Source organism: Lingula anatina, chromosome 7 (genome assembly GCF_051362555.1).
Source record: "Lingula anatina isolate TDL-2025a chromosome 7, LinAna3.0, whole genome shotgun sequence".
NCBI classification, from domain to species: Eukaryota; Metazoa; Brachiopoda; class Lingulata; order Lingulida; family Lingulidae; genus Lingula; species Lingula anatina.
Genome location: NC_141773.1, coordinates 3,531,562 through 3,556,130, shown reverse-complemented (window position 1 = coordinate 3,556,130; position 24,569 = coordinate 3,531,562). Strand labels below are relative to the sequence as shown.

The 24,569-nt window shown below is 36.3% G+C and overlaps 2 protein-coding genes across 10 annotated transcripts; both read left to right on the top strand.

The window, feature by feature from the left end:
• The first annotated feature begins 170 nt into the window (after positions 1-170).
• Positions 171-7,297, top strand: LOC106165877 (protein adenylyltransferase SelO, mitochondrial-like). 2 transcript variants are annotated; one of them, XM_087018291.1, is made up of 13 exons: positions 174-771; positions 1,117-1,255; positions 1,465-1,610; positions 1,902-2,022; positions 2,280-2,395; positions 2,840-2,943; positions 3,182-3,351; positions 3,566-3,600; positions 3,778-3,978; positions 4,361-4,481; positions 4,804-4,961; positions 5,490-5,662; positions 5,923-7,297. In XM_087018291.1, exons 1-13 carry the CDS (start codon positions 266-268, stop codon positions 6,039-6,041), a joined length of 2,109 nt encoding a protein of 702 aa, XP_086874417.1. In that variant the 5' UTR covers positions 174-265; the 3' UTR covers positions 6,042-7,297. The 2 variants fall into 2 exon arrangements, with proteins under 2 accessions (XP_086874419.1, XP_086874417.1); XM_087018293.1 differs by lacking the exons at positions 4,804-4,961; positions 5,490-5,662; positions 5,923-7,297 and adding an exon at positions 4,578-4,687 and having other exon boundaries at positions 171-771; positions 4,361-4,515.
• Positions 7,298-7,759: 462 nt separating this feature from the next.
• Positions 7,760-24,524, top strand: LOC106177434 (transmembrane protein 245). 8 transcript variants are annotated; one of them, XR_015335551.1, is made up of 17 exons: positions 7,760-8,308; positions 10,359-10,593; positions 10,897-11,376; positions 11,816-11,964; positions 12,356-12,460; positions 12,804-12,880; positions 13,342-13,432; positions 13,833-13,931; positions 14,279-14,437; positions 14,732-14,854; positions 15,321-15,460; positions 15,744-15,844; positions 16,167-16,341; positions 16,594-16,763; positions 17,667-17,758; positions 19,400-19,463; positions 22,998-24,524. XR_015335551.1 is itself a non-coding variant. In XM_087018285.1 (16 exons), exons 1-16 carry the CDS (start codon positions 7,796-7,798, stop codon positions 23,020-23,022), a joined length of 2,706 nt encoding a protein of 901 aa, XP_086874411.1. In that variant the 5' UTR covers positions 7,760-7,795; the 3' UTR covers positions 23,023-24,524. The 8 variants fall into 8 exon arrangements, 6 of the variants coding, with proteins under 6 accessions (XP_086874411.1, XP_086874412.1, XP_086874413.1 ...); XR_015335552.1 differs by lacking the exon at positions 17,667-17,758 and adding an exon at positions 17,150-17,197; XM_087018285.1 differs by lacking the exon at positions 17,667-17,758.
• The last annotated feature ends 45 nt before the right edge of the window (positions 24,525-24,569 follow it).

Below are 24,569 nucleotides of genomic sequence, written 5' to 3'. Positions count from 1 at the left end.
TTCTATATTTTTTGATTACTTTCGTACATTAAATCATTCTACTGAAAAGAAGATAGGTTTAAAATTATTAAAGAATTTTCTTCCATATTGAGTGTTATTGGAATATGTTTATTACTTATATGACTACTGTAGGTATATTCCACATAAAACTTGTAAACAAAAGAACATATATTTTCAGCGCTCTACATGTCAAGAAGTACCCGGACATTTAGCTTTACGAAACACTAGTGAACATTACAGAAGAGGGCTAAGTTATTGGTGATTAATGTTTACACTGCGCAACATACTTGTAAGGTATGGAAGCAGTAATGGAAGTAAACAAGCTATTGTAATGGGAACGCTGTTCTCTTCCAGAACAGTCAACAGCGACCGACCTTCATCTGAACTCTTGTGTTCAACACGTTCATTTTGTAAACAAACCCCACGTGTTTGGGAGGCAGGCGAAATGGCAACCTTAGAAAACCTGCAGTTTGACAACCTTGCGCTACGCGCACTGCCCATTGATACCGAGAAGAAAAACTTTGTAAGGCAAGTCCGTGGTGCCTGTTTCTCCAGAGTAGAGCCGACACCTGTGACAAACCCAGAAGTTGTGTGCGTGTCGGCGAAAGCAATGGCCTTGCTGGACTTGCCAGAGAGCCAGCTACGGAGGGAGGATTTTGCCGAATATTTTTCAGGCAATAAACTTTTACCTGGTGCCGAAACTGCTGCCCATTGTTACTGCGGCCACCAGTTTGGACAATTTGCTGGTCAACTTGGAGATGGAGCTACAATGTAGGCATTCATTTCATCCCCATTTTGGGAAGAAAGTGTGGAAAGTAATTCTGAAATATTAAAATTTTATTTTAAAAAATTGCCCTTTTAATAGGTTACCATCGGTCATTTCTGCATTAACCTTTCTGCTTGACAAACAGTGCACAAAAAATATGAAATGAAAGGTTTGGCCCCATTACTGCCGGAAGGTGTTAAAAATTGTTAATTGCTGAATATATTGTTAAGGTTCAAAATAAATCAGTTGAAAATGTGGGAAGACTTTTTATTTTATAAACATTTTAACATAAATGACCTTAAAGAACTAAATGCAAATGCACTTCAATAATAGTGATGTTGACATTTCAGGTATCTTGGTGAGGTGATCAATAAGAAAGGGGAAAGGTGGGAAATACAATTTAAAGGAGCTGGAAAGACACCTTTTTCTAGGATGGCAGATGGCAGGAAAGTGCTGAGGTCTAGCATAAGGGAGTTTCTATGTAGTGAGGTAATACCACTCGGGTATTCTGATAGTTTTATGACATTTTTCTTTCTGAAATATTTTTCATGTTGCATAAGCCAAGTTTTCTTGTGAAGTTTAGTTGACCAAAAGAGTATTTCACAAAGACTGCTTCCTTTTGAAGACCTGCAAATTAAATGAACTACTTAGCTGAGTCTTTTGTAAACATTGTCCACACATTTTTGCCTTTATTTCAGGCAATACATAACCTGGGTATTCCTACCACCAGGGCTGGAACGTGTGTCACAAGTGATGATGTCGTGATGAGAGACATATTCTATGATGGCAATCTCAAGGATGAAAAGTGCACAATAATTCTCAGGATAGCTCCAACTTTTATCAGGTATATTTGTAAGATATTGCTTTTAAGCTTGTGAATTTTACAACATTTAATAAGGCTCATAAATTGATTTAAATTCAGAATTTGAAAAGAAACGCTGTGCTAGCTGTCATATTGAATTGAATGATAATAATTTTTTGGCAGATTTTACAAAGAACTTATTAAGTTTATTATAATTGATATCATTAATTTCTTTCAACTATAATAGCCAGTATTGCATACATCCATTATTGAACAAGTCCTCATTTCTGCCTGTTGTCTGCACATTTGACAACTTTGCTGCCTTTCTTAAAGGTTTGGTTCCTTTGAGATATTCAAAGCAATGGGGACCAATGGCAGACAGGGACCCAGTGTTGGAATGAAGGAAATACTTCTGCAGTTACTGGACTATGTGATCAGTACTTTTTACCCAGAGGTAAGTCGGTATAGGCAGTGTGATGTGTCACAGTTTTTACCCAGAGGTATGTCATCATAGATATTTTGAAATGTCCCAGTTGAGATCCACATGGACTGATGGTGTCTGTGGGAATGGGGTCTAAGTCTATGACTTTGTATTAATTATTCTATTAATAATTTTTACTTATTATATACCTATAAAAAGTTTGATTTGGAAGTTGCCTTAAATATTACAGAAAACATAATCTCTCATTAATCTGTTTTGTTTACCTCCAGATATGGGCAGCTCACACTGAAGATAAGCAGAAAATGTACTATGAGTTCTACAAGGAGGTTGTTCTGAGAACGGCTCGCATGGTGGCCCAGTGGCAGTGTGTGGGCTGGTGTCATGGGTATGTAAAGGATTACTGACATGGTGGCCCAAAGGCAATGTGTTGGCTGGTGTCATGATTTGTTTAAATTTTCCCTTTTACTTTTTTTTCCACTCAACATGTTACCTCAGTTTAGGTCACCATGACAGGATTTCCTTTTTTGCTATGAAATTTACAGAAAATGATAGTTTTATGTTTCTCATATGCCTTTAAGAATGCGTTTCACTCCTTTGGACAACATTGTGTATCTTTCAGTATAAGGGTCATTTCACACAAAGTGAACATTTGAGTCTCATCAGTGTAATGTTGTTGATTTCTTTCCATATCAGATGGTAGTATGGTATAAAACATTTTAAATGATGGAGCAACTTGTCCAAATTATAGAAATATTACACAAAATGTGTGTGTCACTAGCTTGATTCACATGTTGACTTTTTCTGTGGACCTATTGTTGTTGTATTTCAGAGTGTTGAATACAGACAACATGAGTATTTTAGGACTGACCATTGACTATGGGCCTTATGGGTTCATGGACAGATTTGACAAAGACTTTGTGTGCAATGGATCAGGTATGAAGTCTGCTTCTTTGAAATGTTTTCTTTTGCAAATCAAACTATCAAAGGCCATGCAGTTTTGGTATTGCAAGATATAAGAATGTTTATTTTAGTTTCTGTTAAATCAGATCATTGACTTATCAAGTTCCAAACTAAAAAATTCCTACAGTAAGAAAAAAACTTAAAAAAAAAAAGAAAGAAAAAATACACTTATTAAATACAAAATTTTCATTTGTTGACTGTCTCATTCCAGATGCAAACGGCAGGTACTCCTACAAAAACCAGCCCAAGATATGTAAGTGGAACTGTGCAAAGTTGGCCGAGGCCATCAGTGAGGCTATCCCTCTAGAAACCACCAGGTCCGCCCTGGTCATGTTTGACGAGGAATATGAGAAAGCGTACATGGGGGAGATGAGGAAGAAGGTATTATTATCATGTTAAAAAATTGTTTGGTATTATGTCACTTATAAGTGTTGGGTTTTGATACATTTGAATCATGTGTACAGTACCTTTGAAGGTCAAATTTTGTTTTTTGTAATTGGGTTATTTGAGCAATAATTTGATAAAGATAATTATTAAGGCCATGTAAAGTCAGTGGATGTGTTACAGTTGTCATTTGAAATTATTTCTTTTCCAGTTGGGACTTCTACAGGAAAATCTACCTGAAGATGAGTAAGCATTGCTTTTTTTTCTTTGCTTAAAGAAATCAAATCCACAATTAGTTTGAGAAAAATGAAACGAGACTTTATCAAGTACGTAATTAAAGCCAGAACATAAAAGTTTTTTTCTGTTGCAATTGTTAAGCTGAATAAGATATAGTTTATAGTATAGTTTCATTAAAATTTCCAGTGATTTAGTCAAATCATTTCTGAGCACCATGCAAGCTACAGGGGCAGACTTCACCAACAGTTTCCGCTGTCTCAGTCAACTACCACTCCCAGGCTCGGAACACTTCCAGGATAAGATGGCCGAAGTGAAAAGATTTCTCGTAAGTCAGTGCTGCTCTCTGGAGGAGTTTCGACAAGGATGTAAACCTCTGATGCCCCCCGCGTAAGTAGTTTGTCTATTCATGTGGGTTAAAGCTAGGATTTTGCAGTTATTATTATTATTATTGTTGCTGTTTTCAAGAAATGCTTCCAGAATTAGTAAATTTTATATTTGAATCCTGTAGATTGTTGTTGCTGAGAACAAGGAGACAAATCATGTCTTGGCAGTTTCCTTTCTACTTCTTTTGAAGTACTTAAAAGACACTTGGTATAAATTGGAATAGTATTATACATTATTCAGTGTGACAACATCTCTGTTATTGTTTTAACAGAATTATTTCAAGTTGCAATCCATGCATTTTTAATTTAAGGTGTGCTGCAACAGCTGCCATGATCAAGTTAATTCATCCTTTTTGTTAGTAATATTCATGATGACTTTATTTCAGTCAGCTGAATATGCTCCTTCAGATGGAGCAAATACATCCAGGGTTGGTGCAGCATTTAGGGTTAACTGCTGAAGACCTGGCAGAGGAACTGAATAAGGCAAACAAGGTGGAAGAACTCAAGGTGAAGGTCATGGTGTGGATGATGCTTGGTGAAGGTCACAGTGTGGAGGAGGAGGATTTGTTTTGGTCACAGTGTGGAGGATGATGATTGGTGAAGGTCACAGTGTGGAGGAGGAGGATTTGTTTTGGTCACAGTGTGGAGGAGGATTGGTGAAGGTCACAGTGTGGATAAGTGAAGGACATTGTGGATGATGGTTGTATGCAATTTAGTGATAGCTGCCTGATAGTATTTGGATAGCAGTTTTTTTTTTTTTTTTTTTTTTTTTTTTTTTCTGCAATAAAATTTGTTTTTTATGGCCAACTCATCTCTTTGTTACTTCAAGGACTACACCCCAGAACGTAAGCGTGGAGAGGATGAGGAGGCGTGGTCAACCTGGCTGGAGACGTACTCAGAGAGGCTGCAGAAGGAGGTAGAGGAGGGAGCTGATGTAGCAGCACTGAATGAAGAAAGGGTGAAGACCATGAATTCTCACAACCCTAAGTAAGTTGTCTGTGCTACTTAAGTATAGTAGCACTGTTTTGAAGGAAAAAGAACAAAAGTCAGTGTGCCACACTAACAGATTGGTGTTGAATGTTACATTCACTTTAGCAGAATAAAGTTGTTTAAGCCATAGGTCATAAATGAGAGAGCCATCCTGTTACTTATTGGTGGCTCTTAATACACACTGTGCGGTGTTAAAAATAAATCATGAATTGCTTTTCCCTTTGCCTTGTGATCACAAGTTGTTTTTATACAGATCAAATAGTTTTATTGTTACAGTATTGATTTATGATCAACAAAAGTTATCTGGAATTGTTTGTTGCAAAGGTGGTCAGCAGATTTCATGTTTGCTATTGTATTCAACACACTGCTCAATATAAGATGACTCTTACTCTTTGAATTATTACTCACACTAGTTAAATTTTTGGTTACTATTCTTGTGATATGTATATCAGAGGCATACATGTAGTGGATTCTTTTAGAAATGTTCATCAGTTCACCCTGAATCTCTTGGTTCGTGGTTTCTAGGTTTGTCTTGAGAAATTTCATAGCACAGCATGCCATCACCCAGGCAGAGAAGGGGGACTACACTGAGGTCCGCAGGGTGCTAAAGGTGCTGGAGAACCCCTACAGTGAGAGTGTGGACCTGGAGGATGTGGCCACAGCTGCCAGACCTTCAGAAAATACACAGTATGATGCAGGTGAGAATAAATTTTTGTTGATATTTTATGTTTCCTTTGTTTTGTTTTGCTAGGAAATTGTGCCACATGCTTACTATCATACACTATGTGTACACATACATAACCCCAGCCCATAAAAACACAACCTTCAACTAAAATGTGTGAGCCAACTTAGACACACACCAAAATATTGGCCCTATTCAGAGTAGCTAAATCATATTAGGTACTGACAGATTATCCTTATTTGCTAGTAAATTAATTTTATTCCTGTATTTATCTAGATGCCGGCACATCATCACCAGCAAGTGAAGCTGCGGCCTGCTCTGCGTCATCTTCACGGCCAGTCTTCTCCTATGAAAGTCGACCACCTGACTGGGCCATTGGTCTCACAGTCACATGATCTTCGTAAACGCCTTGTGTCCACTGCAGGCTGGTGGTGGCTGACCAGATGAGATGGACAGTGTTTAGACATGCTAATGACTAGTTGGCACAAGTATCAGTGGAACAGTAGAAATATTGTCCTAGTTGGTAGTCACTGTAAAACACTCCATCATAAGCCAGTAGTGATCCACTCAAGTACAGAAACAATCAGGCAAAATTTCAGATACTTCTGTTTCTTCATTTCGGCGGAAAATGACTGATTTGTCATGGGTTGAAGAAAACTAAGATTTAAACTCAAACATCAATTGAATCTCTGTGAAACTAGGGACCAGATCCCAGTCTATGAATGTGGCTAACAACGAGTTATTTTCCTGTTACTAAATTGAAAAGAGCTTTGCTAACTGTAGGACTCCATATTACCACTGTTCACACCTACAAGAAATTCCAAATACAGTTATACCACTGTTAACAGTTTTTTGTGGAACTATCCCATTCTTGGTGACTTGTTTGGAAAATAACACTCCTTACAGCATGAAAACAAGCCAAGAGAGTGCAGCAATCCATAACCAGCCTGCTGAAAGTGGACACAAGGTCAACAGCACATGTTGCTTACTGGAGGACATGGTCAAGAAATCTAGGTAATATACAGACTTCTTTGGTTGTGACAGCGTTGTCACAACTACGTGGAGTGTATTGTGATGTGGATTGATTGACTATGTCATTGATGACGGTTGTTACTACAAACCATGTGGTCAGTAGCAACTTGAGGATCCAGCTAAGCAGCATGGTGTGGCCATCTGTTTTTATTAATTTATGGCCATAGTTTTTACATGTCAGTTAGTCATTTATAAGATGCATAGTAATTTCAAGGGAGGAGGTAATAATAGATTTAAAAAAAATGATAAAAAATTATTAATCTGCTTCTTCAATTGAAGAACAGTCCATGATATACAGGTATATCTTTTAGTTTAAATGTACTAATTTTGTAAAAATTTAATGTGGATAAAAAGTCCTGTCTTCCAAATTTTCAGTTTTATTGAAATTTTACATCTCAAAGCTGTGGTTGTGTATCTGCTTACAGAAAAGGAAATATAACTCCTCATTTAAAAATAATCTCTTAAAGTCAGTTATTTAGAAGCATATCTTTTAATGTTAAAAGAGAAAAGACTTCAGTACTGTGTACTGTGATTGATATCATGTAATATGCGCACAATAAATTGATATCTCTTTTACATTTTATTTTTTCCTGAATAAAAGGTGCATGTAATATTTTGATACTGTTTTTTTTCACTTCTATTTCTTCCCTATAAATAAATGACCAGAGTTACTGAGTAGGTCACATAAGAACAGAAATGAAAGTCCAATTATTTTAAACATGGCCTTGCGTAAGTATACAGATGAACCATTTTCTACATAATTCAAATTCTGGAATCCTTATATCAATTCTGACAGGACTGTTGGCATGCCCAAATCCCAGCATAATAAGTGTTTTACCCCTTAAAAATTTGTTAATTTGTTTCATTATTATTTCTTTTTTCTTAGACGAGGTTCATGTCTGAGTTTTCATTCTATTTACAATATTACAAAGGAAAAAAGATTAAATCAGATAAAAACTTCAAAGACTGAAATCGAGGTATGCAATGGTTATGGTGAGCCACAGCTAGTTCAGATATGCCATGTTTACAAATAGTGTGGGGGAAGCCCCCTGTTAGGGAATTCCCGGTCTCGTTCTCGTGTAATGTGACGTCATTTAGCAGACATCAACAAGACAAGATGGCCACACCAAAGATGGACTACCTTCGGTCTCCTCTGGATAATATCTACAAGGTGGTCCCACAGGGCGACGAATCAGCACTGAAGCAAGCATTTTACAACGCAGGTGCCACTCTATTCGTGATTCTCGTCTGCAGCGCGGCAGTCTCAGTTTATTTCGTTCTGGAAATATTCCTTCGCCCCCTGATGTGGGCTTTGCTGTGTGGAACTGTACTACACCCAGTTAAAAACAGCCTTACGTCTTGCTTAAGAGGGTGGTTGAAAGGACTCACGGAATCAGGGACTCCTTTTGTCATAGGGGTGGTGGTTTTACCCCTGAATGTAATTGACAATGCATCGCAGACAATCGCAGGAGCTATAAAACGGCACATCAAGGCCATAGTTATCATCGGCATTGGTTTCCCGGTGACTTATTTATTGTATCATTTTGGGCCTTTAGTAAAGATTTTCAATTTACTGAAGGCTATTTTCTGGCTTGCATATCAGGCACTGGGTCTTTTTAGCTCATTCTGGGTAAGTTGTGGACGCCAAGTTTATTGATTCAAAAGTGCTTGGCTGTCACTAGCACGAAATCCATGCGCAATATCACTCTTATTGACTATTGAAGATTCTGATCCATGTATATACAGGCTATGCTAACAAAGTGTACATTTCAAAATCATTCTGATGACGCATTAATTTTGTGATAGCTAGGTTGTCACCTTCATTGGTTAATGAATTTATGTACATTTAAAAGTTAAAACCACAAAATACGACTTGAGAGTACGGCACAAGTCTACTTGGTACTGTAATGATTAAAAAAAATGGTAGAGTATTATTAAAGAAGTTGATAAAATCACCATACATATGCCACTCTAGTAAATGTACCGATGCAGTATGGTATATCCCATAGTCAACAGTGTGCACTGATATTCCAGTCATGCACAGTACTGTATACCAGTATTCTTGAGTCATTCACATCAAACCAACATCAGGTGTTCACAAACTTGTATTGATTATTAAGAAGTGTTACAACCCAGTAATGATTCTTCATATTCACAAGAAGCCACTCAAGAGTCTAGAGTGAATGGAGATGATATATGGCTGTGTAATGAGATACTCTCAGTCCAAAGTCTCACTAGTTGTTACTGATTTCATTATTAATTTAAAAAAAGTACTGGTTATTCCTTATTCTGAAATTGCTGCCAAGGCATTTATGATAATTTCACCTAGCAGTAAAAGGGTGTGACCCATATGAATAAACTCAAAATTGCATGATTTTTATGTTCATCAGCTGACATTAGACCAGATTTGACAAGTGAGTCATAATTTCTGTAATAAACAGCATCAACTAATGAATTTTATTTTACGTCTATAGGAGTTGACTAAGATAAGTTTATCATTAAGCAAAAATTACTAATAACCTTGTTTATAAATAGGAATATTGGGATGAGGAATTTCCTGATGCAACAGATAAGGATTATTGGGTTGCTGATTATGATGTGCCTGCAGCAGTGTACTAGCACTATATATATATATACACAATTGTTTGACATAACACATTTGTTTATAACCAGTGTTCAAGGGCATTCCCTTTTGGCACAAAGGGCGTATTCCCATATATTTTAGATTGATCTATCCCCGTGGGGAGTCTCACTAGATTACTGTCAGATAATCCGGCTTAAAAGTCCGTTCTGCCTACTACAAGCTGTAAGGGGGTAATTAACTTTCGTGCCCGCTTGGCTGACAGCTATTTAGCGTGAACCCCCAGAGAGTTAGGTTGATCTAGTTTGGCTCGATCTAATCTCTGGGAATAGGGTCAAAGATTTCAAATGTCAAACTTTTCTAGCAGGGTTCAGTTGGTCTTCATACTACAAAGCAGATGACCTTTTAGAAAGTTTATAGTCTGTAGTTCTGATAACATTAAAGCTGGTGAAAAAATCAGTTTTAAATTTGAATTCCAGAGTGTATTTGCATAATTTTTAATATGACTGACATCTGGATTTTTGCCAAAATCTCCTGTTAATCCATACACCATAAACAACACCATGGCTATGATCAGAATTTCCTTTTACCAGCAGCAAATCTTGGAGCTTAATGAAATATTTTATTCAGAGTGTAAGAAAAAATAATACTGTTTAAAAACTAACTACAATTATACCAAAAAGTAAAAAAATAATGTAATTTCTTCTTGACATTAGGAAATGCATACTTATATTTTCACCTCTGACATCTTCAACTTGTAGACTTCCAGCTGAGGGCTTGGTTTAAAGATGTCTGAGCTCATTAATATCATGTGGTTTCTAACTTCAGAAAAAAAAAGGCGCAAGGGATACTAGTTCAGTACTTGGGCAGAGTAGTGCTTTATGTGCATCACAGATGTGTGTGTGTGTGTGTGTGTGTGTGTGTGCAGGTTCATGTTTGTGCTTGTTTCAGCCACAATTAGTACAAGTTGTTACATAATAGCCTATTAGTAAATGTAATCATTACTTTCAATTCACAATTAATTTAACCTCTGACATGCATATGATACCTCTGCCTTTGAATGATCATGACCTGATACCATTCTCTTTAAATATTACAGATCTGGACATTTGTGATAGCTTATTTCCTAGCTGTAGTGTTCTACTGGAACAAGCAGTCCAGTTCTGTGCTCCGCTATCTCTCTGTACCTATATGGATCGCGATACTGTTCCACCTGGCCACCAACGCTGGCGCCCTGAGGATCCCCATAGTGGTCATGGTGGTCACCGCCATGAGTGTGGGACTCGGGGCAGAAATCAAGGAGGCAAAGCTTAAGAAGAGAAAAAATGGTGAAGGTACACTCTTTATTTTACAGAGTACAAATAATATGTGTTAGTGATTTTAAGAGTAAATTTATCGATTCATGAAATTTTGTCATTGATGTTTGTGAAGTTAAAATTTAGGTTCTTGATGGTTTTTCTTTTCTACTGTGCATTTTGTATAGATTATTTATTTTTTGGTGATATAACTGGTGTCATATTTTGTGCATTAATTTGTTTAATTCACCAGTAAAGCATGAATTTAAAACAAAGCAAATAGATTAAAAAGTGTTAAATGATAATATAGTATGCCAAAAAAAGTATAATTACTCTTTTCAGAGCAAGACTTGCCTGATGTTTCTCCAACTGAGAAATTAAAAGAAGCCTTGTGGCGAGTTATCTCCGGAAGAAACAGAATGGAGTCTAGGACAAATTCCTCTATCGCCTCCTTCGATACCAGCCAGTCTGACTCATTGCAGGAGAGCCATCATTCTGACGAGGAAAATGCCAATGTTCAGCCAAACAGACCTCCGGGAGCCGAGGTTGGTTTGCCAATGGAAGAAGCCCGAAAACCAAAGACCTTGAACTTGAACACTGATGGCCAAGGTCAGTCAAAAGGTCAAAGTCAGACTGAAGGTCAAGGACCAGACTCCTCACAATCAAAGCCAAAGAAGGCACCAGCCAGGAAGAAGCGCTCATTGAGTGACCACTGTTTTATCTGGCTATTGTGGGCTCTGGGGCTGGTTCATATTTGGAGGCATTTCTGGCTGGTACAGCTGTTACCTGTCCTACTGGCTGTTTGGATTATTAAGACGCTTGGTAAGCAAGGGGGAGAATGTTTGCTAATTTTGATTCACTTTTTTGGTTTTGTGTTGTTTGTATTCTAAATAACCTTGGATAGAATAAGAGGTACTATGTATCAGTTAAAAGTTGGGTTCCCCCCCCCCCCCCCCCTTTTTTTTTTTTTTGTGAATACCAAAAATATGTGGGTAATTACTTGCATGAATAAGTTTTTCTGTTTGAATCAACATCTCAGTAATTTATGATACATGTACCTGTATATGCACTGCAGTAGTATAGCCTCTATAACGGCAAATCTTTTCAGAGTCAAATAAAGCATACTGCCTATACTTTTGCTGTCCATCACTGATGATGATGATGATGATGATGATGATGATTATTGTTATTATTATTATTATTATTATTATTATTATTATTATTATTATTACCTGATTTCAAGTACATTTTATTTTACTAGTCAAAATTGCACTCAGCAATGACGGATTCAAGGAAAAATTAACAGAAGTTCAAAGCAAGACCACTGCATGGGTGGATGACCGCAAAGACGCACTGGTCCCTGTACCCATACAAGGTCTGACCAAACTGGCCATCAGAGGAGACCGCAAGGTATGGGGTCAGAATGACAGGTGGCAGCACGCTTCATGATAAGCTTTGATGCTTATTTGTGTATAAAGGAGAATTTGTGATAACCTGTTTAAATTTATATTTCATCTGAATGACAGCCACAGGTAAAGCATTTGATGTTTAAAAAATACAAGTCTATTCACATAAAATAATGTGAATTTTAGGGATTGTTTTAGATTTATTATTTTTTTCTTTACTAGTTTTTAGTTTTCATCTTCAGAATGAGTCTACTCAGTCTACTTATTCAAAGCCATATAATTGAGGTCTGCTGCTCCAAGTGAGCAGTAGGTAAGACATTAAGGCACAGATTGTTGCAGAGTTATAAAATTGTGACCAGGCAGAAGTTCATTCTTTATTATTATAATTGTTTTAGATTACCTCAGGGCTGGAGTCGTCCATGGATGCCATCATGAGTACTATGGTTATCCTTGGTGTGCTCATAGGCACTGTGCTGTTTACTATTTTTATGGCCGTACAGGTATCAGGATTTTTGTCACTTAATACTGGTTCACACTTTATTTAGTAGAACCTAGAGAGTAGAGCTAGAGTGCAGACATCTGTCAGGGAAAAACACAACTTTTTAAAAATCTTTTAAGACAATAGGTTCAGTAGAAACGTTGTATTCCCTGCTTTCACTCCACTTCTTGCAGTCCACATTCATTGTAAATGCAAGGTAAGGAACTAAAAATTGTAAGTACAAAAGGGGGGGGGGGAGATAAGGGAGGGAACATGGAGGGCGTCTACACACTTATTATGCTAACACTGACATATGTCTTTGCGGCCATTCTGTAATCTGGTTATATTTTGATTTTCAATTTTAGGTTCATCAGGAAAGTATGCATCTTGTCAAAGTAACCAGTGATGTCCTCAACAACTCCCTCCATCCTGAGTTCAAACAGTAAGTAGTCTTAAGAGTTCATGTGTTATTTAAGGCTCAAAGAAGTTTGCAGAAGCAGAAAAAAAATTATAAAAACATTGCTGAAATAATTTGCGCTGCATCTTGGTGTTGAAATAATTTGTCCTGCATCTCAAAAGCCCTAATCTTCAGTCATTTGAAATCAGAAAGTATTTTAATTTACAGTACTTCAAGATAAGTAAAAAGGTTAATTTTTGACAATAGAACTGTTAATTTGATTTATTTAGGCAAAATTGGCAAAACATCACTTTTTGTAGTTTATTATGCAGATGTCATCAATTACGAAAATGATAATGAGTAGTCAGTACTCATTTTCCAAGTTGGCCATCAGTTTGGTGGTCAGTTTGATGAGTCAGAAGATTGACTTATTAATATGCTACTCCTGGCATAATCACCTGGCTTTATGCAGAAAACTAATATTTATTCTACTATTTTCACTCCAGTTGGCTTCCAGAGAGTGAACAAGTACAGAAGGCAATGGACTCCATGGTTGGCAATGCCTATGTGTATGGAAGGCAGTGGATATCCACACAGGTATGTGTATGGAAGGCAGTGGATATCCACACAGGTATGTGTATAAAAGGCAGTGGATATCCACACAGGTATGTTTATGGAAGGTGGCGGATATCCACACAGGTATGTGTATGGGAGGGTGTTGTGTCATTGTAAATTAAAATAGCAATTAGTTTTAAGGGCTTGATTGGATTTTTAATGTTGAATAAAAGATTTTAAACTTTGTGCATTAATGCATTTTCTACACATATATCCATTGCAGGTGCTGTTTTGTTGTTGATTGCATGTTAAACAATAGATCATTGCTTTTGAGTACAATTCTATAAATATTTTATCGCAAAAATGAACCAGAAGCAAGTGTAGTGTCATACTTGCATACAGATCTGTGAATGAATCCTAATGTGTGGCCATTGTATTCCAGGTAAATTATATAGCTGGGGAGAATGCCAATAAGACCCATGTGGAGGCCCAGGCTCTGGCTCTATATGACAGACTGTATGAGTCCTGGTTTTCTACCAAGGTGGGAGGACACATTACTTTATAGCCATATATCGCTACTTTTCTATGAGAAAAATTTAAGAAAACTGATCTGTCTTTACAATTTTTTTCAGAAAAGAGTACATGTTGTTAGGATTCAGTTGTGTTAAAGAACATGATAACAGTTCACTTTGACTCATACATTTTAAAATAACCATCATGATAATTACTTTAATTTGTTCTCTAGACATATTTTATGATCAGCAAATATTGATTTTATACTTCATTTTGTGTCAAAAGAAAAGATTTAAATTGATTTGTTAATTTGAACTTTCAATCAAATAGTTCATTTACAACAGCAATTTAATAATCAATATACACATGTTGCAGAACACCACAGCAGTGAGGAAGACGGGCACTTTGACAAGGAGTCCTTCATTTTCTGACCTGTCCATGACAAACCTCACCAGTGCGTGGTCTGTCATGAAAAACACAGATTTCTCTGGAGTTGTCAGCTTTGTGCAGGACAATATTGGAACTCTCAAGTCGGTGAGTCTTGTGTGTTTCTGTGTGTGACTGGTGTGTATTTCAGTAAAAAAATTCAGTATACTATCATTATACTCTTAAGAAAAACTCTGGTTCCCTGTGAATTACTGTAACATTAACTGATCTTCAACAAATGCAACTGGATTTTTCATTGTAAATTTGACCTCAAAAACATGTTTGATTTCTTTGACTAAAAGGCAATAATAATAATAATAATAATAATAATAATAATAATAATAATAATAATAATAATGCCTAGCATTTTATACATGAACATACAATATTAACTGATTCCAGGTGTTAGAATCTCTGTGGATCTTCATCAAGGGGAACATGAATCTTGCCCTGAGTGTCCTGTGGACCACCATCTCACTGCTGTTTGGGGGAGGAACAGCTCTGCTCAACTTTGTGCTGTCTGCTGTAGGTTTGAAATTATAATAATTGAAAATAAAAGAAAGAGCTGACTTAGCTTTTAAGCATGTTTAGCACGAAAAATGCTTGATACTTACAAAATTAAATTAATGAAACTGCCTTGGTCCAGATGGTGTAGCTAGAGGGTGCAATTTCCCAAAGGTTCATCTTAAACCATTTCTGCAAAATGGTGGTTTTAAATGCAATTGTTTGATATTTATTTTGAGCAACAAAAATCTGAAATTGAAAAAATAAATATATTTTAAATGAGATAAATTTTCATATCTGTGAAATCTTGTAGTCTGCAAAATGGCAATTGTTAGATATTAATTTTTAGCAAAAAAAATTATTAAATAAATATATATATATATTTTTATTAGATACATTTTCATATCCACGGGACTGCAAAGACATTTCAGTCATTGTTAAATTTATCTGTCTGTCTGTCAGTCATACTATTTCCGTCCACTTCCAGGTGGTATTCTTGACCACGTTGTTCTACCTGCTGTCGTCCAGCGGGGAGCACTACAAGCCAATAGATTGGCTGGTCAGTATAAGTCCAACAGGCTCGGACAGCACCAGTAAACTGGGGGAGGCCGTAGAGGAGGGAATTAGGTGAGATATAAAGTCACATGGGACTTCTTGTGATCCAAAATGCATTCCAATGCAGCATTCACAGCCAGTTGATCTGTGGACTAACATATCCCCAGGTCAAATATGGCCAACCCACCTGAAAGCTTGCCACATAATATCCTAACATTGGATGGTAAGATCAGACAAATATAAGTAGCTATAGACAAAAGAATCTTCACAAGTCTGTTATAATAACATAGCTAATGAAACTGTACAACACTAACAAACACTGTTGTTAAAAAGATACTTTGTGTTTTTCTTTCAGCGGTGTATTCAAGGCTTCCATGAAGATGGCAACCTTCTATGGGCTGTATACTTGGCTTACTCATACTGTGTTTGGGATAAATATCGTCTTTATTCCATCAGGTAGTGTTGGCAATTTAGCAACACCAGCTACTTTAATTTTTTTTTATGAAATAGATAGTATTTGAATACTGTTGACAAAAGTTTAGCTTCGAGAAGAGCCATCCAAAATATGGTGTAATTTTTTTTTTAAGATTAAAAAACTTAAATTATTTTTTTTTTCAAAATTCAAGTGATATGGTTTACAATAAATTTATACCAGTGCTGGAGCATTTAAAGAGCAGTTTTAAAGAACTTGTTTTATTATTAATGTTATTATTATTATTATTATTATTATTATTATTATTATTATTATTATAAGAAGAAACTGGTTTCGCTGTTCCAGCCCTGGCAGCCATATTTGGTGCTATACCTTTCCTGGGTACATACTGGGCCGCCCTGCCCGCAGTCATAGAACTGTGGCTGGTCCAGGGAGAGCTAGTCATGGCCGTCACGCTCTTCGTCTGTCAGCTGCTACCCACCATGTTTGTAGATACTGCCATATACAGTGATATTAAAGGGTAAGAGAGTATGTATGGGTTACAGGGAAATGTTAGTATGGTCTTCCTTCATTTTAGGGCAAGTACTTATGACCTGGTTTGTTTTTTGATTGGATGTTGATGGAGAGGGATGCCTTTCAATGTGGTCAAGTTTTCAAGGCTTCCTCTATTGGAAGATCCTCTATTCTTTTTGATTATGTGTGTGGGTGTGTGTGTGTGTGTGTGTGTGTGTGTTCATTCATTCATTCATTCATTTTTATATTTCCATTCCAGTGGAGGTCACCCCTATCTGACGGGTCTAGCCATAGCAGGAGGGATGTATTGTTTTGGTCTGGAGGGGGCTATTATAGGCCCTATCTTGCTCTGCTGTCTGGTAGTGGCAGTTAATGTCTACAGCACCATGCTCAAACAGCCAGCGCCAGGCGGCGTACAGGGAAATAGACGTAAGTAGGAGTTACTTATTTATTTTTATTTATTATATTTTTATATGTGATTTTTTTTCAAATAATGGATTGAAACAAAAATGTGAAATTTAAAAATAAGGTGATTTTTTTTTATCCGAGACTAACAGATTCCAGTAACACAAAGATTAATCTTAAGTTATTATATCTATATGAAAGGATTTGCGGGGCCTTTGCTTGATGGGAAGATTTGAGAGAAAAATCTTTTTTTGATTTAAATGTAAATCTTAAAAATACAAGTAATACAGTTGCATTTGGACCATAGGTTGCTTTGTTTTATTTCTGAGAATTTGTCCAAATTAAGCACTGAAACAGTTTAAAATTTGGGACCTTTTTCATGCTTACCAGATGTGTCAATTATATTAAAGGAATAACTACAGAGACATCACTTTTGATTGAAACTGATCAAAATTAAGGTAAAATATAAAGGATATATAATAACTGTATATTGCAGAAGCTCACGGGATTTTTTTTTTTTTTTTTGGCATGAAAATTGTAATGTATTTGACATCACAGACAGCTTTCGTGTAGATCACAATATCACGAATATGCTTATATTACACTTGTCATGTTGGAATGTGAGACAAAGAGTATTTAAGTTACATATTAATGGTCATATTTATTGTGATGCATGTCCTAATATTTTTGCATGGCTGTTCTTTTCTGTTGTTGGTGGCATGCCTTTCTCTCTGTCACATTTTGTGTTGTAAATCATGCATTCAAGGTGTACATATAAGCCCAATGAATACAACTATTTTTTTTGCTTTTTTTATCATTTTACATTTGCAAAAGACAGTCTTTTACCCATTGAGCTCATCAGTTAGATCCGTCAGAAAATTAAAGCACAACATGACTATTTTTGTTGCTGTTGTTCATTTTTTTAAGGATCACTGTCAAGCGTCACAAAGCTCCATCTTGTTTTAACTACGATGACTCACAAGAGCTGAAATAGCATCTAGTCTTTTAGGCACCAGCAGGTATTAAGATATATTAAATTTGGCATTCTAAATATTCCATAGTATATTGCACTGCATTTTAAAAGAGATTTTATTATTATTTTATAATGGGTACTTACTGTGATAACACAATGCTGGCTTTCTCTGAACTGTAGGTCACATGTATTATGTTGCCCAGCTTGTTCAGTTTACTCACAGGTATATACTAAACTATGGTGTTGGCACATCAGGGGTACTTGGAACCTTCCTTTCTCCCATGCTTAGGGTTGAGAAAGGAAATCAGAAAGAAAGAATTAAAGAAAGAGAAGGGAGTTAATTTATAATCTGATTCATCTAGTCTTAAATGTATTGGGATTGTGGATTTTGGTCACAAAAGTTCAGAGTTTAGTGAAAACTATACAACCTTTATTGTCAACATATCTGGAGTTGTCATTTCTGGTGACAAAGCATCAAGGCACACTGATAATGAAGGTTATTGTTTCTGGCAAACTCTGAAACTAACCAGGATTCCAAAGGACAAGGTAATGGAAACATACTGCTCTATCTACCTGTGGATGTGGTCGGGGTTTTAAGGTTTAGCCAGAGTGGGTCCAAGGTTTATCATTAAGATGCTGGGGTGGCAGTGCAAGTGAGAATGCCCTGTATAATAGAAGTACATGTACGTGGATATAACAGGAACGCTTTCCCACCAAGTTTTGACTGTGCTGTGGTAGGAAAAATATGATAAAGCTCCTCTGATATTCAGGGCCTGTTCATGTAGGATATTATCATGGTAAACAACACGCAGAAAATCTTGAAAAAAAAGTCTCTCAAGTAGCTGATTGGGATGGTTTTCTTCTATTGGTGATTGTTCTCGACTACATGTCTTTCTAGCTGTGACAGATCTAGCAGTTACAAAATAATAAATTATATATAATTTATTATAAATATGAATAAATTATAACTATTTCAGTAATTTGTAGAACAGCTAGAAGGGTGTCTGTTAGAGAGCTGCTATGGACAGGCACTGGTGTGGTCTCTGGAGAATGGGAAAATATGGTTAGGGTGGTGAAAATGAAAGGGAAATTTGTGAAAACAATACTGTGGTAGTTAGAAGTGCTGTAAGCCAAATGTAAAGAAAATGGCTGAGTAATGAGAGTAATTCAGTGGAATAATACTACATGATATACATTAATCTTATCATTCTTAAATTTGGTTTTGGTGACATTCAATCTTTTATTGCATTTTGTCAGTCCTTCAAGTTATCATACTTAGTATAATCCTTTGTCATGTTCATAACACTGCTTGTATGTGCCTGTAATTTAATGTGGTGTATCTCCTACATCACTCTCCAGTATTACAAAGCTCTTCTTTTCAGTGTATATGTTTTGGTTCAATATGAAAAAAAAAAATACAAAGAAGATATAGATCTGCTTAAATGTCCTAAAATGACCAGACTTTCTGAAGAATTTTGGGTTCTTACATAAGACAAAAAAAAATTGCACTCTCTCACATATTTTACTATAATTCCTTTTCAGGGTTATAAAATGGCAAAAATGTTGCTTCATCCTAGGACCCATCACACAAGTGTGACGGGTCCAAGCTTTGTATTGAGCCTTGTATCTAAATGTGTTTGTTTCTTCCTGTGATGTGTGTGACTGTGCAAGCATGTGCTTTTTCTAGGCCACTCCACAGCTTCCTTGGGCAGGGTGCCACTTAACAAGAAATTAACTAGGAACTTTTCAAGGTATAGCACGCTTACTCTATCGGAGCATTCAGATAAACCCATCAGACTAACTGGATCGAATTAACTCTGCATGAGATTCTCCCTAAGTGCAATCACCGTAATCAGTTTAAATATCTGACAGGCCTCCTCAAGCTGCTAGGGGATAGCCCACACCAAAGTTAATTACCACCTTACTGTTCCAGGAGGCATGTCAGACAATTAAGTTGATTACACTAAATGCAATTTAGTGAGAATCCCCAGAAGAATTGGATAGATCCAGCTAGTCCGTTTGAATCTGACTGCAGCTTATGAAGCACTTTAGCACCATACTAGCCAATTGCACAGAGACCATCTGCTTGACCCATGGCTTTACAAGAAAGGCAAAGCCTGTTGGTCCATTCTCATTGAAACTGTCATTTTACAAAGATTGATGGGGACTCTTGCTGAATGCAATCAGATTAACACACCTCTTGTTTACAGTGTATAATCACCAGCTTTTGTATTCTACTCAATGCTAGGAGGAGGCCTGTAAGTCAGTTAATCTGATTGCAATCAACGAGAATCTCCATGGGGTGGGAAAGAACAATGTTTTATTGGGAATAGGCCTTATATTGTTGTACCACCAACGTTAGCACTGGCGGTACACATGGTTTCGGTCCCGTCCGGATCGTTCTGCCGGCTCCGCCGGACGGCTACCGTTACTGCTTCTCCTCCTAGACGGTAAGGGCCCCCGTACCCATCTCATGGATTTAGGTCACCTATAATCTCAACTCGTTCCACGTAAAATTTGGGCTTTGTCGGTATTGGGGTCTGGGTGTGGCACTCATTGCAATGCACCCTTGTCTAAAAATGGCAAAATTAAATGCTAATTATCTACCCTACGGAAGGAGTTATGGGAAAAATTTCTATAGACGGCTTTCCAAAAGTCATATGTGTAGATTTCAAATATACCCTTGGATTTGACCTTTGACCTCTACTTCAAGGTCAAATGGGCCAAAATTTTCAAAAAAATGAAATTTTTTACGAAAAAAATTTTTTTTGCCCTGTTATTCAGACACCACACAGACTTAACCAATAATATTATTGGAAAGTGTTACCCTTCAGGTCATCTTTCATCTCCATGAATTTGGGGTCAATCGGTGCATTTTCACGGAAGTAGCGGCCATAAGATACTGAAACTGAAAACTGTCTCTAATTCGGGAACCGTTAATGCTAGAGACCCAATCTTTTTTGCATTTTGTAGAGCATGTAAAGCCCAACACTGGAGGTGGTCTCGGTTTTTTTGTATTCCATACGGTTTTCGAGTTACGCTGTATCAAAAAGTACATATTGGTGGTAAAAGCAAAATGTGCAGTACGGTAATGGATAATAAATTTTGAACTGTGGAAAAATAAAACATAAGGCTTGGCAAAGCAGACAACTTGTGTTCAAAAATGACATTATTTCATCAAATTTGAAATTCTGAAACTTCAGAGCACCTCCTATTTCAAGAATTTTGACCAAAATGACATTTTCTTTATTTTAATTAATTTTTTCTGTACGAAATTTAAGGCACATTATGGTAACTCCAAAATTATAACATCTAGTCCCTTATATCTCCAAAACTGGCAGAGATAGGTCCATAGTTACTATTGAAGTTGAATAGGAAGTCATATACTGGCAATCTTACTTTGACCTTGAAATTGACCTTTGACCTACTTTTCACCATGAACTGAACTTTGCAAATTTTTCTTCCCTTTTATCTCCAAAACTGGCAGAGATAGGTCCATAGTTACTATTGAACTTGAATAGGAAGTCATATACTGGCAATCTAAATGTGACCTTAAAATTGACCTTTGACCTACTTTACACCATGAACTGAATTTTGCAAATTTTGCTTTCCTTTTATCTCCAAAACTGGCAGAGATAGGTCCGTAGTTACTATTGAACTTGAATAGGAAGTCATATACTGGCAATCTATATGTGACATTAAAATTGACCTTTGACCTACTTTTCACCATGAACTGAATTTTGCAAATTTTGCTTTCCTTTTATCTCCGAAACTGGCAGAGATAGGTCCATAGTTACTATTGAACTTGAATAGGAAGTCATATACTGGCAATCTAAATGTGACCTTGAAATTGACCTTTGACCTACTTTTCACCATAAACTGAACTTTGCAAACTTTTCTGCCCTTTTATCTCCAAAACTGGCAGAGATAGGTCCATAGTTACTATTGAACTTGAATAGGAAGTCACATACTGGCAATCTAAATGTGACCTTAAAATTGACCTTTGACCTACTTTACACCATGAACTGAATTTTGCAAATTTTGCTTTCCTTTTATCTCCAAAACTGGCTGAGATAGGTCCGTAGTTACTATTGAACTTGAATAGGAAGTCATATACTGCCATTATAAATGTGACATTAAAATTGACCTTTGTCCTACTTTTCACCATAAACTGAACTTTGCAAATTTTGCTTCCCTTTTATCTCCAAAACTGGCAGAGATAGGTCCATAGTTACTATTGATCTTGAATAGAAAGTCATATACTGGCAATGTAAATGTGACCTTGAAATTGACCTTTGACCTACTTTTCACCATGAACTGAATTTTGCAAATTTTGCTTCCCTTTTATCTCCAAAACTGGCTGAGATAGGTCCGTAGTTACTATTGAACTTGAATAGGAAGTCCTATACTGGCAATCTAAGTGTGACCTTGAAATTGACCTTTGACCTACTTTTTATCATGAACTGAACTCTGCTAATTTCTTTCTCTTTTAACTTCAAACTTGACAGAGATAGGTCCATAGTTACTCTTGAACTTGAATAGGAAGTCATATACTGGCAATTTACTGTGACCTTGAAATTGACCCTTGACCTACCTTACGAAGAACTTAAATTTGATTGTACCATATATATTTTTTGCAATAGTTAAAAAATTCTTGTTGATTGCATTTTTACAGCTTGTCAAGCACAAAACTGGTGGCTGTGTCCCTTATTTTGTGTATGTGGGGGTCTATACGAATGCGTTTGCTCCAGCTGGTGGTACAATATTTGGAGGCGGTATCGCCTCTCTGATCCTCTAGTTTTGGTCAAGGAAGTAGATGTCTTTTCCTTGGTTTGAAATGTTTACTGGTAACTCTTGCTGAATTGTTCAGTACTTCCTCTTTGCTTTCATTTCTGAATGTTTTACTTGACTTTCATGAATTTCCCTTGCCATTCACACAGAGGTGATACATGGTATCATTTACATGTAGAGTGACAGGTGAAAGTTGGGTAATTAGTAATGGTTGGAATATCAGACCTGTAGCCAGCAATTTCAAAGGAGGGGTATTTATTTCTAAAAAAAAACTGAATCCTTTTTTTTTCTTTTTGCCCATGCAGTTGACCCAGGTTGAGAAATGGAAATTAATTTTGATTGAGAGTGGGCTTTGGCTTTCCTTTTCCTTCAAAGCCCTAAAACCCCCTCCTGCCTACAGGCCTGAAATAAAGTAGTATCATTGTGTTTGTAGAATGATGTCAAATAAGCAGATTTCGAAAAAAATAAAATAAAATTTTCTATTATCATTTCAGAGCTTTAAGTGAGGATGGTTGGTGACAGTCAAATGGCAGTTTGTTCAGGATTTTCCATTGACCTCTGACCCAGCGATGACCCAGTTAAGCTGTGTCACCTGACCCAGTGGTTCCCCAGTTGGCCTACCATTTGTACTACTTTACAGGGACTATTCACCATCTTATGCCATACGTTATCCCAAATATAGAATACAGGCGATTCCAACTGAAGTTTTGAAGTCAGTAAGGAAGTATGTTGGTTAGGAAGCCTTGGGTTTTTGTTATGACAATAATCAAAACATGTTAAAGTTGAACTCAAAATTATATACAATTTTTGTCAAAAAAAATGAGAGAGAGAGAGAGAGAGAGAGAGGGTTGGTTAAATGTTCTAGTCAAATCTCCTGAACAGAGATTCTGGTGGAATTATCCTCACAAATTGTACTGGTGCTGGCAGCATATTTTTTGTCATTTCCTTATGTGTATCTCATGTTTATATATTTTTCAATTCCATATTTTAAGTCTGATTTTATTTTAGTGTATGTATTATAAATTTGTGTAATTTACAGGTTGTCCTAGGAGGGATTCTTGTGAATTTTAGTATAAAATTTACCAGATGTAAGTTTTGGAGTTTAAATAATATCTTTGATATGCTAGATTAACAAGTATGTTTCTTAACATAATGGTTATTAATTTATTTATTAAATATTTTATATTGGTAAAAAGGCCTATGTTTTGTTGGCATGTTTTCCACACTGTATTGTTTGTAAATCCTGTGTGCTTGTTTCTTGAATGCCACATGCATAACATGTGGCATTCAAGAAACAAGTTCAGGGTGGATGTCTGGGATAATCTTTGAGGATGCACATTTCCCTTTTGTATATTTTCTTCACATCTTTTAACTTTTTGTGCCATATTTTGCAGTTGAAGGGAAGATGGACCCCTTTTTTGTCATTAACAGTTGAACAAATAATGTCATCTCTGAAGTTTTTTCCAATAATGTTGTAGTTTAACAAGGAGTTATCTACTACTCTCAGTCCGATTGCTGAAACTCCAGTTTAGGGACAAATCCTTTTATGCTTTCATTTATCATGGTAACTTTCATGTACTATTTTGTGCACTATTAAATGGAATTACATATTCTGGCTTTGTATCCACAATGTGGCAATCTACGTCGTCTTGTTGACAATTGTAGCCATTTGATATAGGTTCAGAAAAATTTGTAGTATAAAAAAAAAGACTTGAATTACAATTATAGTTTTTTGTATGTTTTTAACATTTTCTGCAATTTCTGTTAGTGCTACGCATATATGTGCAGTAAATAAACATTTTATTTGTAAACCACTATTTATGCACCAAAAGTTATAGCAATTACTAGGAGCTATCCTGTATTATAACCTGCATATTCTACACTTACAGGATATTTTCCAGTATTCTCTTGAACTGTGTACTATCTGAGCAGCTTACAGCACATTGGGATTGATAATACTCTAAATGGATTGTTAAATATAAATGTATTTGTTTTCTTGTGGGAATAAATTATAAATTTCAGGAAGGATATTTTTTGCATTTTTTCTGCTATGGAATCGGTTGAAT